Source organism: Poromitra crassiceps (genome assembly GCF_964638095.1).
Source record: "Poromitra crassiceps genome assembly, chromosome: 15".
Classification (NCBI taxonomy): domain Eukaryota; kingdom Metazoa; phylum Chordata; class Actinopteri; order Beryciformes; family Melamphaidae; genus Poromitra; species Poromitra crassiceps.
This window is the reverse complement of record NC_139634.1, coordinates 37256273-37272230: the sequence shown is the minus strand read 5'-3', so window position 1 is coordinate 37272230 and position 15958 is coordinate 37256273. Positions and strand designations below refer to the sequence as shown.

Sequence of the window (15958 nt, the reverse complement as noted above, 5' to 3'; positions counted from 1 at the left end):
TCTAATACAAAGATACTGCGGGATGCATTGCTTACACAGGAAGTAGGAGGTGGCAGAACTTACACATGAGTTGGATTCTGGGCGGGCTTAGCTAAGGTCAAAGGCAAAAGTTGAAGGACTGAACAACTCACAACACGTAGGATGATTCCTGCCTGGGTCAAACAGACAAACTACAAATACTTTTTATGAGTTGTTTTATCCTAATGATGCGTTTACTACATAGGGCAATATCAGATATATTTTATATATGTATATATATATATACATACTGTATATGTGTATATATATATATATACACTCTGTGTATAATATATATATATATATATATATATATATATATATATATATATCAGGATAAAATATATATATATAATATATATACATAATATTGCCCTACACAGGGCAATATCAGCAGTTCTGATGTGTTCATCCCCATACACTTGGTTCTCCAAGCAGGATAAAACAAACATTAAAAACTATTTGGTGGCACTAATTGACCCTGGGTTAGGATGAATGTGTGCTTTGAATGGAGCTGAATGGATACCAAACTCATTCACACGTCATTCATTAAGACTGCAAAGTGTTGACTGTAAGGGGAGTCAAGAATGTCACCGGAGTGATATTACTTTACAATGACCTTATTCCAGGGAATTAACATGTATATTAGCCTATAAATGCTAATTATGGTATTTATAGAGCACATTTTTATATAGCCTAATCGACTACCCAAAGCGATTTTACATGAATACCTCACATTCACACACTGACAAAGTGTGTGGACCTATGGAAAAGTATTGTTAAGAGAACAATAAGTTTGTGCTTGAAAAGGTATAATAGCACAATGTATTGTATTTGGGAGATTTTCACCAAGCACTAACAGAGGTTTTCTTCCGGAGGTTAATATAAACAGGTTAATACACTGGAATAAAGACATTGTAACATAAATTGTTACCAAATAAAACAGTAAATCGAAACATGAACAGATGGTCTGTCCCTATACTCAATAGGCTGAACAAAAAGCAGTTTTGGTTGAGGTGGTTTGGTGCAGACCATATAAAACTGTTCATTTCATATTCACACCACAGGTTATTCACTGGCAGGGTTCCTATACATTTTACATCTCAAAACGCAATACTCTCTCTAGTCTGGACCTCGATGTTTTTCAAATGGATTTGACGATTTTAGTAGATGTTGTACAATACAACGCTGACGATCAATGCTCAAAACAACAAATTATCACAGTAAACAAAATGACAGAGGGGTCACAAAATGGGTCATAATATGTGTATCAGGAGTGAACCAAAATAGTTTTTTTCGATACAGTACCATTCAGACTAATTGTGTACAATTTCCAAACATTTCAAAGACCTGGACATTTTCAAATTCACTCCCCGTACGCTTCCAGACCTGCGTAGGAACCCTGCATTTGAACACCATATAAGACAAAACAGCTGTTTGTGGGCAGGCACAATGCAAAGGGGAAATAAGCATGGCTAGGTCCGTGAGGTAATACTACGTGAGGTCTGACATGGTGTTTTGGGATCCAGTTGTGGCAAAGTTAAAAACAGTTCAGCAGTTTGAGAATGAAGAGATTTTGTCTGACAAACCGCTGGTTTGCTGTGTCACACAGTAAGGACCGTATGTCGTCGTTGAGGAGCAGCCCTCCTCAGTGTTTAGTCACATACATTTATAAGCACCAAAATGACCAAACACTATAGTCATTATTGTTTCCAGAATTTCATATCAAAATGTTCCAAAAATCTTAATCCCTGTGCGAAACCTGAATTTGTGATTTAATTCTCAAAAAGACTTGTAAATTTGTGTTTTGTAAAGTTCATAATATTGAACACTGGCTATTCAGCGTCATAATTCTTAGTTTTATGACGAAAATATTTTCCCCTCGACTGTGAGAAATGTCATCATACCTTATGCACAGGTAAATTCATAGTTTTTGTTGTTGCATTACTTCTCTTGAAGCTGCACTAGGTGTTGGTGGCCCAGTGAGGTGAACATGTTGGAACTTCAATACCCAGAAATCCTGTAATGTGAGGTCATTACACTGCACACAGATCGCTCATATTTACCTGCCTCGCCGGTCTGCGATGCTTCTACCAGTGGTTCTCAACCTTTTTTATTCATCAAATTCATCCAATTTAGTCCACGTTAGAGCCCATTTAATGAGCTTTTGTCTCTCTTACCCAAATCGGAGAATATTTCTTATCATCAGATGTGATTTTGTCCAAATTGCCATGACTATCTGTACTGTGGGTAGAGAGATAACAGCGAAACTATGATCAAAATAGTCATTCTAAAGGTCCTTACACATCAAGAGCGATGCGAATATACAGCGCGAAATTGCGATGTGAGTTTTGACCCACCTGTCAATCACAGACACAGATGTGTAACACGTGGGAAGGGAATTTCTGAAAAATCGACCGTGGTTCGAAAAAATTAACACTGCAATAACGCTCCGCGAAACTTTGCCGTTGGTATGCACGGTTGCATTGACTGATATAGGTTCGGAAAATATTATTGACATGCGAATTAATCGCACGAAAAAAACGCTCCCGATGTGTAAGGACCTTAAAGCAGCTACGAGCAAGATTTTCGATTGTTATTAAACAGTCTAAATTTAATATTGATGCATCACATCTTACCTCTAATAGTAGACGAGACCAACGCAGAGTAGTCTCGCTTGAACCCCGAATGAATCGGCCAGTGTTAGTCTGTCTGTGGCCAGGGCAGATCAGGAAGTGAAATGAAACGGTTTGCAGCAGCCACTTCCGCCATAACCACAAAATAACTTCCAAAAAACCTTGTTAGAATATAACGAGAGATGTTCGCGAGAGTAGCGAGCCCCTACATGGCGTTCTCCGTGTTTATGGTCTGTTGCTAGGCAGAGCGAAACGGCGGAAGGCAGGCAGCTGCCGTGAACAGTTTCGTTTCACTTCCGGGTTTATCCGGCCCACCGGTAGACAGATAGAGAGAGAGAGCCTGGTGACGCGAGGTTAGACAGACACAGACTCTATAATCATCAAGAGAGCAATCTCCGATTCACACGGCTTTGGTCTCAGCTACTATTATAGGTAAGATGTGATGCATCAATATTGTAATTATACTGTTTAATAACAATCGAAAATCTTGCTCGTAGCTGCTTTAAGTAAAAAATAACGAAACTTAACAATTCATCAAATTGCTGGGGGACCCCCTGGAATGCCCTCAAGGATCCCTGGTGGTCACCGGGCCCCGTGTTGAGAACCACAAGCAGAGAGACGAGAGAGCAGATGAGCTAATGCCGGTGAGTCCGGCTGCTGTCTGTGGGTGGAGAATTGACAATGCGCTCCTCTCTTTGTTTCAGCCCATCTTTGTGCTAAGACAGATTTTATTTTCCCATTAAAATTGTTGCCTAGTCACTAGTGCAGCTTTAAGAGCCTTTCCCGTCGAATTTGCTGCAAATGCGGCAAAAAGTGCCCTCTGTGAAGGGAGAAGGGCACCACCAACATCTGCTGGCCAAAGCCCTCAGCTGTAACCACGTGGGTGGACTTCACATGTGCTAAAGTATCTGGCAGCTGGGCTCGAGCGCTGCTAAAAGGTTGAATAAGCACAAGGACGGGATATATTAAGGACTGCATGATGCCAAAAAGATAAAGAGGTTAAAATCAATAAAAATTCCCTTCCTCTCTTGCCCCCACTGCGGATGCATATTGCATTGTATGTCTCGTAGGCATTTCTCGACATGTGTGTTGTTGTAATAGCGTTATTAATACGATTCTGCTCGATTCTGCTGTCCAATCCAAAAGAAAGGGAAAACATAAGCAGGAAGTCAATTAAACTGTATTCCATGAAGGAAGGTGAGATGAGAAACACGGGGGGGAACGTTGGGAACGTTTTGAAGCCGTCTTCTTTGCTCGTCTGTCTCAAAGTCGTGTAATGCCATCACAGCGATGCCACATACTCAGGCGCCACAATGGCAGCGGATCTGATATTTGTTTTGTGTCTTTCTCAGACAACATAAAGATGCATTTATATATTTCCATACTGATAGTTGAGTCTGTCTTTTAAAAACCCTAATTTATCAGCTCCACACTACATAGAAGTAGCCCCACATATAGATAGCACTTCTGGGGAGCCACTCTCTTTTTTTAACAGTCTAAAGTCTCTCTTACTCTCGTCAATCTCTCGTAATGACATTTTATGTACAATATCGGTATATAGAACATAAATTACTACACAAATTTTTTAGCCTATTCACAATTGACAATCATCAAGAACCCAATAATAGCAAATAAAAAATAAAAAAAAATCAGAGACAGTTCGATAAAACGGACGTCATAAAAATGACGCCTGTTATATAACTTTTTATATACTTTCTGTGCTCCAAGACGTATCGAGTGTATCGTGAAAAGAAAAAGGAAAACACCTGTATATAAAAACGTCCTCTTCCCCTGTCAAGTCCTTTCATCAGGAGGGAGGAGGCTGAAGTCTGCGTGAAGCTCAAAAGAAAAAAGGAAGAGGAGAAACAAAAAAGACGGTCACATGATTTCCCCCCGACATCTTGTTTGCGTGTAAACAGAGCACCAGTAGTGTCTTGGTTCCATGTGTCTCTTCTGTACAAAAGTATAAATATATGCTCTCTCTCTCTCCATTTTGTTTTTTGTTTGATTTTTTTCACATATCTAGGATGTAGCGGACAAAAAAATAAAAAGAAAAAAATAAAGGTTGTCTTAGTTCCCGGGAAAAGAAAAGCGCCAGTGTTGCAGTATCTGTGCTGGAGGTTACCGGTTTTGTTGTTTGTCTCGTCCCCCCACTCCCACTCCCACCCTCCCCTCGAAAATCCCCCTTTGCTGGCATGTGTGGCCGTTTGCTGTCCGTGTTTGCTTGGTGTTGGTTGATCGTCTCTGCATAAATAATAACAAGGTTTTTGGGCACAGTTCCGCGCTCCACCGGGCCCCCGGAATAAAACAACCGTCGTGTGTCCGTTTTCGCTACAGCAGATCCATCTTAGGTCTGTAATGGAGCAGGAGGGGCGATTTCTGCAACGACAAAACAACACAGGGGCTCAGTGTTTTGTCAAGTCCACAATCCCATATCTCTTAACAGTGAGGAAAGTCCGGCAAACAATTCAGTTCATTATGCCCCAATGCTTGATGTTTGAAGTAGCTGGGAGTAGTTTTCTTATTTTGATTTGGCCCAGTGAATGTGTACATTTTGAAAAGCATCGTATTTATGTCTGCATCTGCCAGTGGGCCATCAGGATAAGAGTGGGCATAATAATGTGTTAATTCCACTACAGGAGAGACTTGATGTTCTCTGAAATTAGGTGGAAAGAATGCGGGCATATATCAGTATCAGCAATGGCAATCTGCCCAAAAAGTTGGAAAATATTGGCATATCGGCAAAACAATTCAATATTGTGCATCCCTATTCAGTTAATTTCAGCTCATTCAAAATATAAATGCAGTTTACATCCCTATGATAAGGCCAATCTTGCTCAATAATCTCTGGGATGCTCAAGATGCTCTTTACAGATTTGGCATGAGAATCTGCTTATGGAAAAAAGATCATATTTTCCAATCAATCATGGATTTCCTTTGGCCTCCCAGGATGCACAGCGGCAGAAGCCTCACTAGACTCCAATTTATTGACTACAAATAAACACGTCCAAATTGATTGATGTCATTTACAACGTAACGCACGTGTTTCTATGAGTGTTCGCACTTCTCCCGCAGACAAGTTAGAACAGCGAGTTACCTTAAATCTCCATCTCGTCACAACGACAAATTTCAAAGTGTGGTCCTTGCCCAAGATTTCCTCGTTGCATAAAATGTCCAGCTGTAAAGAGAAGACACAAGGACAACATGACTAAACATCAAACCTGAGGGTGTTTGAACTTTCTGAAAGCGGGTGGTGAAATTAATCTGTCTTCCCCCGCAAAGGCTGAAAGAATGATAGTTTGTGGACACTGCTTCTAGTTTTCCAGGTTCCGTTTTTGAGCAACTATAAACTAAACTTTCACTTCCAGCACCAACTCGGTCCTTGACTTTTCATCCTCACTTCTCAGAGAGGAGAGGAGGCTGGGGGGGGGGCGCTTGTTTTGTCCCCCGGCAGCTTGGCAACAGGAGGGCTTTTTGGGAGAACACAAAAGTTCACTCGTAAACAATACTAATCAAAAGGCTGCCTCGCCAAATCCAGCGCTCCTCTCCCCCGTGAGTCATTGATATTCTGAGCGCTTCCTCGCATCTGCATCTGTCAATCAGTAGCGATCTGAGTGCACTAGGGGGCTCCTGGGGTGAAAGAGAGCGGGGAGAGAGAGGAGGAGGAGGCAGCTGGAGGGAGAGCGAGAGAGAGAGAGAGAGAGACACTGCCACAGCATCACCTGCTGGCTCACGCTGGTAGTTTCGCCTGGCTGAGAAACGCCAGGCGGCCGTTATCAGTCCTGACACAGCTGTGCATGCTGTCCAGGTTTGTGATTAGCAAAATACCAAAAAATAAGCCAGGATAAAGCCTGGAGAGCAGAGATTTACCATTAGAAATGAGTGAGGTGTTTTGTGTCAAAACCAGAAATGTCAAGGGGGGGGGGGGGGGGTTAGGGGGAGATGAAAAGCACATCCCAGATCTTCCTCGATTTCACTGTTTTGGTCAGAAAGTCCCCCCGTCCCCCTTTTTAAATTTTGTTTTATCCCCCATTAGTGCTAATTTTAATTTATTTATGCTGGTTGCTGCTCCACCCTGTGCTGAGCTGGGGAGAGCCGAAAGTGGCTCCATGCTTCCTCCGAGACATGGGCAGTTAGCCAGCCGCTTCTTTTCACGTGACAGGGGAAGCTTCACCGGTAGGACATAGCACGTGGGAGGATCACGCTATTCCAACGAGTTCCCCTCCCTCCGAACAGGCGCCCCGAACGACCAGAGGAGGCACCACTTCAGCGACCAGGATATTGCATGTTTTGGTGTGGGGTTCCTATGTGAAGGAAACCCCCAGGGGGCACGGGCAGAACATGGAAACTCCACACAGAAAGGCCCTTTTGACGACCCCACCCGGCCGGTGGGCACTCGAGGACATGCGGACAGGCACGCACTCCTTCAGCGCTCACAGCGTCCCAGGTGGGAATCGAAACCCAGGACCTTCTAGCTGTGAGGCGACAGCGCTTACCACTGCGCTACCGTTGCACAAGCTTTTCCTTTCTGTCTCGCCACTGTGTGACAGGAGTCAGGTGTCAGAGGCTGCATCGTCTCACGCCGTCTGGTTCTGCCCTTCTCTAATCTGGCCCAAGATATTTGACTGGTTCTCAAAAGGCAGAGAAAAGATCCGTCTAATTGGAAGTTGGACTCTCCATCTTCAGCTGCTCGCAATCCACTGTGTGCCTCCCTACAGCTGTGCAACAGTCTTTGATGAGGGGGATGACTGTTGCCAAAAGCCTAATTTTGAGGGAATGGAAATCACACTGTCTCCCTTCCTTGCAGAGACATGGCTGACATGCTTTCAGTCATACAGATCGAAAGACTCTGGTTTTTCTGGGACCCATTTCTCACCTACCTAGATGAGGCCTGGAGGAGGATGAGTAACTTACCCATATAGTACATACAGTATAGCTCTTTTAAGCACTCCGCATAACTGATAGCCCTGGTATTTTTATTTTATTCTGTTTTTATTTGGTGTTGTTGATCTGCTCATATTCCTTTATTTTCGACAAGTCTGAGCATGTCTGTCACCTGTTACCTAACTGCCTCTGTTGATTTGTCTTATTGTCTTGTGAAAACTGCAAAATAAAATACTGGGGGAATCCATCCATCCGTATAACAGAGATCATGCCCGCCAACCACAGGTGAAAAGAAGGTGGAGAGGGGGACTTCCATTCCTGCAGAATGAGTTTCTTGCCAGAGACTGTTGCACAGCTGTAGGGAAGCTCAGAGAGGACTCCGAGCAGCCGAAGATGGCTGAGTTCTGCCTCCGGCTGAAGGGTTATTTTGTAGGAGTACCAGTCAAATATTTTGGCCCAGAATCCCGTCCGTGAAGGGCAGAACCAGAAGGCATGAGACACACTGCCCTCTTGACACCTGACACACAGACAGTGGTGGTGAGACAGAAGGGTGAGAGCAAGGATTTTCACTGGGAGGACATAGCAGGTGGGAGGATCCCAATTCATGTCCGAAGTCAACAAACACCGTCTTTAGTTCATTCATTCAGTTCCTCCAGCTGCAGAGACATTTAGCTGTGTGACACGACGACAACGCTTGGGTATACAAACAGAAGGAACGCGTAAATGGCACGCTGTGTTTTTTTTATTTTTTTTACAATTGTGTTGTGAAGTGCGGCACTTCGCCTCGCCGCTGGAAACGGAATGTGTTCGAACAAACGGCTCTCGATAGTCAATAGATAAGACGACGAGTCAATAGATAAGATGACAACGAGTAAATAGACGAGACAACAATGGCCAGCTGAGCGAGAGGCGTCTCTGTCAGGGGTGTTACGGAAGGCGACGCTATGACGGATCCGACCCCGCATGTCTCCGTGACAGCCAGCGAAAAAGACACAGAAGATAGATCAATAGATGACAAGCAGGCGGCCGCCATGATTAGTCACGGCAGCCTAAAAATACATCCATCAAATGATCATACCACCATTATTATATCGTCCCCGCTGCTCTGATGAGGGGGCTAAATACATCATAAATAGCTAAATTAGAAGACAGATATCACAAAGGCTTATTTCCGGCTGAATATAAAGCCTCCGCGTGTCTGTACAGACAGTGCCAGTCACAGAAAATTATATACCTCTATACTTTAGAATATAAAGGACTTATTTAAACTTCCTAGAGCAGGGGTGTCCAAACCTTTTTGAATGGGGGCCAGATTAGATAATGTGAAAATGCAGGGGGGGGGGCATGGGTGCTTCTCACATCATATGGGTTATGAATAAAATAAAATAAAAAATCACATACAAATGTACTCTTTAAAGATTTAGTTTACCATCTGAAAACATTAGTTATGCATGTGTTATTCCTACTTGGTGCTTGTTGTACAAACTGTATGGAAATGCTGTCATTGTTAGGTGAAGGGAAAAAATGCAAATTGAACTTGCTTGATTAACCAATACTGTGTGGAGGGCCACAAAATCTGTCTGCGGGCCGCAATTGGCCCCAGGGCCGGACTTTGGACATGCCTGTCCTAGAGCACAGATAGAGCATGGCTGACCAACTTGGGGCCCGCGGACCAAACTTGGCCCATGCTCAGTGTGTTCTGGCCCTCCATGGTTTAGAAAGAAAAGAAAGGGGGAATATTCCTGTCTTTCAGAGGCTGTGACAGGCTCATTTTTTGATGATAGTTTTACCGTATGAAACTAGAAGACATGTTTTAGATTTAGAATAAAAATTGTCTATCAAATAATATCATGTATATCATTTCACATAATGTCAACATTTATTTTTGGCTCACCGCCATCCATCCATCCATGCAGATTCATTTTGGCCCTTCATAGGAAAGGACTTGGGCTATTATCCAAAACGCCAAGAATTGATGCATTTGGATTTTTTTGTTTTGTTTATGTTTAATAAATCAAATGATTCTATACTGAAATTGATCAATTGAAACTATTCAGTAAGCGGAGGAATTAAGACTCATATTAACTTGAACATTGTGTACATTTCTGCCAGTAATCATTTTGTCAGTTAGTAGGTTAGTAGTCAATCTTTTCAAATGGTGGATCACCCATTTTAGAATTTGACTCTTTGTTGAGGAACAAAACTTCTGCAAGGGGCACGGTGGCGCAGTGGTAGCGCTGTCGCCACACAGCAAGAAGGTCCTGGGTTCGATTCCCGCCTGGGATGCTGTGGGCGCTGGGGGTGTGTCCCCATTCCCATGTCTTCAGTGCCTACGGCCCAGGTCAAAAAGGGCCTTTCTGTGTGTTTGCATGTTCTCCGCGTGCTCCCCTGGGGTTTCCTCCAGATAGGAACCCCCCGCTAAAAGAACATGCAAAAAATATATATTATACTATACTATACTGAAATCCATGCGTACTAAAGAAACTCACATCGACCTAAGTGTGCAGCAGTTCTGCTCCTCAATTTATTTTCGCCTCTAGCACCTGAGCAAAGATAGTCGAGTGTGCAGTTTTCTCTCTATATAATGAAACTCGATGAACTACTCTGTCTAATGGGACTACTACCCGTGTCCCCACTCAGTGACTAGATCCCGTTGGTTCGTTAGTTCTTGAACGAGGACAGCTCAGGCGCCCTTTTCTATTCCTAGACAGCTGGCTTGGATTTGGTGACTCGACCCCCTGAGTAAACAGGAGTCTTCTAGTATTCTCTATTAAAACATTTTCTGATATCTTGTATTTCTTGTTTTCTCCTCGTCTTCCTTCATTAAAATGGCCGATCGACAGTTTCAAACTGCACCGCCCGGTCTGACCTTTTCAGGATAGGAGAGTCTGAAGGCAGGTCAAAGCAGGCCTTGAGCAGTGAAGCGATGGGGCTGGTGTTGTGTAACAGTTAGGGAGCGGGTCAATATGAGCGATTTGACTGGCGGTGTGTAACAGTTAGGGAGCGGGGATCAATGAGAGCGAGGACAGAACCGGAACCGAAGAGAAAATGAAAAATCCCTGGAGGATGACTGAGCAAAAAGCTGCTCAGCGTGATAACAGCTTCCTGAATCCAGACCAATGAACTGCTCCCATTCACTTGGATTTTCTTCCTAATCCGGTGATTATTGTAGCTGAATCAATTGTGACAGGGACTGGTGTTTTGTAGTTGAATCAATTGTGACAGGGAGGACTGGTGCTTTTGGGAAACAAGATGGCCACGGTCATGTTTCAGTTTGCTACAGATTATGAAAGTGCAGATCATAAGCTTTCAATTGATGTGTCGCGCATTGAAATCTGAAAAATATTTGAACAGGATTATGCTTATTTGAATGTTCGTACTCCTAAACAACATTCAGAAGCACCAACTCTGAAGCAACATTCAGAGAAAATCGCCCCGGAAAGTTGGTGAACGAGCTTACTCTTGGTTCACACCAGACGCATCTCCAAAGCCGCGCGTCACCTGCCTTTGCCATTCACTGCAAAAGCGCTCTGTTTTGCCCCTCGCCTCGCTCTGCTTTGCCCCGCGCCGGTCACAACTTGTACTGACTTCATGCCCGGTTGCACGCGGCCGCTCGCGTGACGCGTCAAGGATAGACCCGGCGCCGAAACTCACGCTGCACACGTCGCGAGGTGACACGCGCTGCGGCCGCCGGTGTGATCGCTCTCCCCTGTTAACAAGGACGCCGAAATGGAATTGGATTTTAAAACCCACAGGAGACACAATTGGAACTGAATTGGAACTTTAGGAAGTTTAAAATGAATTCAATTAATCTCTGTGGAATTATGTGTTTTTCTTTCTTTTTCTTTTCTTACCATATGCCTGAAATTATTCAGTATTATTTATCAATACACACAGGATGTTAATATTCGTCCATCCAAGGTAAGCATTCCTATAGATGCCTCATCAGATCAAAGAATAAAAAATTAACAGAATGATACACTACCAAACCAATGAGTACCATAGAAAACATCAGGGAACGCGTCAATATTATTTTCAGCAGCTACCTTCTCTAGCTAAGTTCAGGGTGAGTGAGTGTAGGCAAATCATTGAGCTTATCAAGTGGGCACCCTCCTTCACCCATGTTTTGTTGAATTAGGCCCTTCAACAGTCCTTCCAGCATCACAGAAACACCCCCCTCTTTACCCAGACTCAGCACCGTCAGCACTGTTCCTGTCCCGCTGTCACCTGCACCTTGTTATCAATCATTCTCAACGCTGAAAATCATAAAATGTTAAAGACCTTTCAGGGGGTATTTGATGCATAATGTGTATTTGTAACAGATATAATATGATTGACTGTTTATGATTTGTTTAACTGTCTTTTATTTGATTCATAATGTTTGATTCATGTTTAGCGAGTCCAGACAAATTCACTTCGAAGCGGAATTTTACCAAATTCAATGGAATTCCATTTTGACATGGACCGCAATCAGAGAAGATTGGCTCAAGACGAGAGTGGATTCAGGAGAGCGGCTCATGGGACAACGGTGGCAGGCTCCTGACTGGCAAACTGTAAAATGGTCACGGCCGTATCAAGATCTTTCTGGAGCTAATGAGAGAGTCCTGCCGCTGGATCAGGGCAGGTGGAGCGGCTCGTTATCTGCACCTCAGGTCGTTATCTGTACTGTACCTCGTTAAACGATGTCAAGTTGAGCTTTTTGGCGATGAACTTCTTGAGGTGGAGGACGGTGGCTTGTGCCGAGCAGCGGATCCACTTCCGTTTCAGACCGCGAAGTTTACTGCTGTTACACTCCAAGCAGATGCTGACCTGTATGAACGAACGAACACACACACACACGAACACACGAACACACACACACACACACATACACACACACACAGGAGCTGATGATCCTCAAACATCTACAATAGAAACAGCCTTCACAGCTTACACCAAGTACAGAATGGTTCAAAGTTAAAGCCATTTCCATATAAAGCATGACAACCTGCAGAGGCACCTGCAGCGCCACTTTTTGATCATACAACTTTGCCATGTTTAAACATTTGAGCTCGTTTGGATCAGAAATAGTTATATCTGGCCATTCCATATGTAGTATGAATTCAAAGTTAAATTTGCAGTAGGATTCTGTACTCTCAGCCTACGTTACTGCATTCTGAGTATGTGTCTGGTTGGTTTTCAATCAGTGTAGGGTTCAACATAACCAATGGGCCCGCTGGCCAGCATTGGCCTGAATTTCCTCTCATTTTCTCCCCAATTGTACTCGGCCAACTCCCCCTGCTGTCCCTTGTCGTTGCTCCACCCCCTCTGCCAATCCGGGGAGAGCCATAGACTAGCACCATGCTTCCTCGAATAACATGTGCAGTCGCCGGACGCTTCTTTTCACCTGACAGCGAGGCGTTTCACCGGCAGGACGCAGCACGTGGGGGATCGCGCTATTACCCCCAGTTCCCCTCCCCTCATGCCCCACTGGCTTCCCACCCGCAGACACGGCCAATTGTGTCTGTAGGAACGTGTGACCTCGCCGGAGGTACAGTACCGCTGCCAGGAATTGAACTCGGGTCTCCGCGGTGGTAGGCGAGTGCTTTTACCTCTACACCACCCAGACGCCCCCTCCTGATCGCTGCATCTTCACGAGCCTTTTCTAGCGCGGGAGAAGGACAGCGTCCATCGATTTCTCTCTGTCACACTGCCATGATCTGTCTCTCTGTATCGCTCTCTCTCCAAGCAGGAAGAAATAACATTCTCCTGGCTTCTGCTTAAACGTGGAAATCATCTCCGTCCTCAAATAAACACCAGCGGGCAGCACAGCGGCGCCCCCTCCCCTCTGCCCTTCAGTAAGCAAAGAGCAAGACGGCGCTGACAGATCTGCTTTCCAGCGGTGAGGCGGGCTCATCATGTGACATAAAAGCCTCGGCGGCGAGCGGGGGTCCGCGGCGAGCGGGGGTCCGCGGCGAGCGGGGGTCCGCGGCGGGGCTCTCGGAAAGCAGTTACATTACATGACTGCTACATTAGCGGGGTCGTTTAGCGAGCCCGTCGAGCCCCTGCTACAGACATGCACGCCCGCACGCACATGTGACTGACGCAAGAGGGCGAGTCGAGCAATATGTGCCTTTTGGTGCCAGACAGAGAAAGATCAACACTGTGTTGAAGGGTGATTGCAGAGCTACAAGCAGGCACTGAGGGTAAAGGCAGGCACAATGTCTATTTGTATTGGTTTCCCAAGTCTTTGGGCGTGCTGTAGCATGACAAGTGCATGTGTGTGTGTGTGTGTGTGTGTGTGTGTGTGTGTGTGTGTGTGTGTGCGTGCGTGCGTGCGTGCGTGCACGCGCGCGTATTAATTCTGTGGACCACTGATAAAGCAGGCTTTGAATATTCAAGGTTTAATTCATAATTTAGACCACGTTCTGCAATTTCTCCAGAGCAGCCTCTTTAAAGTGCAAAATAGCGACATTATGTTATTACATTCATGCTATATGTTTTTCCTCCCAGTAATCGGACCATAATTTGGCGAGATCGCGACAGTAACCACATCCTCATTACACTCTAACTCGGTGGTCCTCAATGTGGGGTCCGGGGACCACCAGGGGGTCCTTGATGGGGTTCTGGGGGGTCCCCCCGGCAAATTGATGAAGCGTTCTTCTCAGATGTGGCTCTAAGAGGGAACATCTAAACTCAATGAGCGGTCCTTGATATGAGAAAGGCTGAAATTGAAAATGGCTGCTTCTAAACACTGAAGCACTGAAATATCACTGCTTCACGCTTGGCTGATAATGTAGCTTCCTCTGATTCATTTGGCCTTTCATCATTGTTCCTTCTTTTTTTTTTTCCCCCACAGTTCTTTTCCTGGTGTGTCTGCTCTCATTAGTGCTCCACACCCCAAGGTCGCGCTTTGAGAGGTCGTCCAGAAGACAGAGCGGAGGGGGAGGGAGGGTGGGAGGGAGGGAGGGAGGGAGGGAGGTGGAGCGTGCTGGCAGCCGGCCATGCGTGCCGCCTCGCCCCGCCGAGCGCCTTCGATAGCGTCGGCTACGCCCGAGTGACGAGGAGACCACTTGGTGATTTGGCGCCTCGTCTCCATTCTTCCTGATTTCCGCCTGCCCATCTCATTCTTTTGCAGCTTTCTCTCTCTGTCTTATCTCTCTGTCTTTCTGCACTCTTAGCCTCTCGGAGCCTTTTTCAATCTCCTCTCTTCACCCCTCTCTGCCTTTTTGACACACTTCATATCTCTTGTGTCCATTACCATGCCACCCTCTGCTCTCCGTCATCTGCAGCGGGGGGCTGCACTCCATCAAATAAAAGGGCTTTCGAGGGGACCTTTTACAGTGGTAACCATAGTACCACCACCTCCATATATTTATCATATCCTACCATTTTATTTTGATGTTTTATTCACAGCAGAATAACTGGGGTGTCTCTCAAACAACTAAGATCCCAGTGTATCGCTTGCGGGAATGAGAGCAAACTGCATTTTTTTCCCAAACAATTCCTGTTGGGGGGGTGGGGGGGGGGTGGAGCACATGTGCAGCACTAGTTCAGTAGGTATACAGTAAAAATGTGGGACTTCTACATCGGCTCTATCTGTGTGGGTATTCTGTAACAGCTTTGTAAATGGTCCATGCATGCATGCATACATGCTCTTAGCAGAACCCTCTAAAGGACACCGTTTTCGACTGAGGAACCCCGAGGGTGCTTATTGGCTCTCTTTGGATCTTAGCGTGAATTCACAATAGCTGCGACCACATGAGCACATTTCCTAAATTCAGGATGGCAGGGGCAATCCACCTTACTCTGCCACCCTGCAATTAGAACCCCCCCCCCCCCCCCCCCACCCCTTTAGCCAATAGGCATGAACACAAACGCACACCTTCACACACACACACAAACACACACACACACACACACACACTTGACCTCCATGCCAGATTTCAGCCTCCTAGGGTCGACCAACAGAGTGACATACAGCTAATAAACCAACGAACCCTCAGCTTTGAGAGTGTCCAATATCTTCCCTCTCAGTCCTCTCTCCTTTGTCATTCCCTCTCTTTCTCCACCTATTTCCTCTCCCGTCTGTCACAGCAAGTCTCAATCTCTCACCTTCAGCGCACACATTTCCAGCTCACAGGATCCTTTCAGTCCACTGTTAATGCCTCACAATGACACTCTATCATGTGCAAGAGAGGACGTCATCCTCATCGCCCCTCCTGGGTCCTGACTTATTCTCATCAGCAGGGTTTCTTCTTCTTCTCTCTCAATTCTCCAAAGCTCTCGTCTCCTCTTTGCCTTCCCTCTCTGCTGCCTCCTTGACATTTTGACTGCCGTTTGCCCTTCTGGCATTCTGCTCACACAGACTCGGGCTATTCAGCCAGTCTGAATGCATTCTGCCCCCCCATTGCTGAATATCCAAAGAGGCGTGACCTTCG

General features: G+C 45.3%; 1 protein-coding gene across 1 annotated transcript in view; it reads right to left on the bottom strand.

The window, feature by feature from the left end:
* Window positions 1-4943: 4943 nt before the first annotated feature.
* The window catches only part of pcgf3 (polycomb group ring finger 3), a gene marked incomplete at its 5' end in the record, with an annotated part of 39893 nt that continues 28878 nt past the window's right edge, over window positions 4944-15958 (bottom strand). Inside the window, 3 exons of the mRNA XM_083651599.1 lie at window positions 4944-5033; window positions 5752-5832; window positions 12210-12347. Of these exons, the coding sequence (XP_083507725.1) occupies window positions 4986-5033; window positions 5752-5832; window positions 12210-12347 (267 nt within the window). The 3' untranslated portion in view covers window positions 4944-4985. The remainder of the gene's footprint in view (window positions 5034-5751; window positions 5833-12209; window positions 12348-15958) is intronic.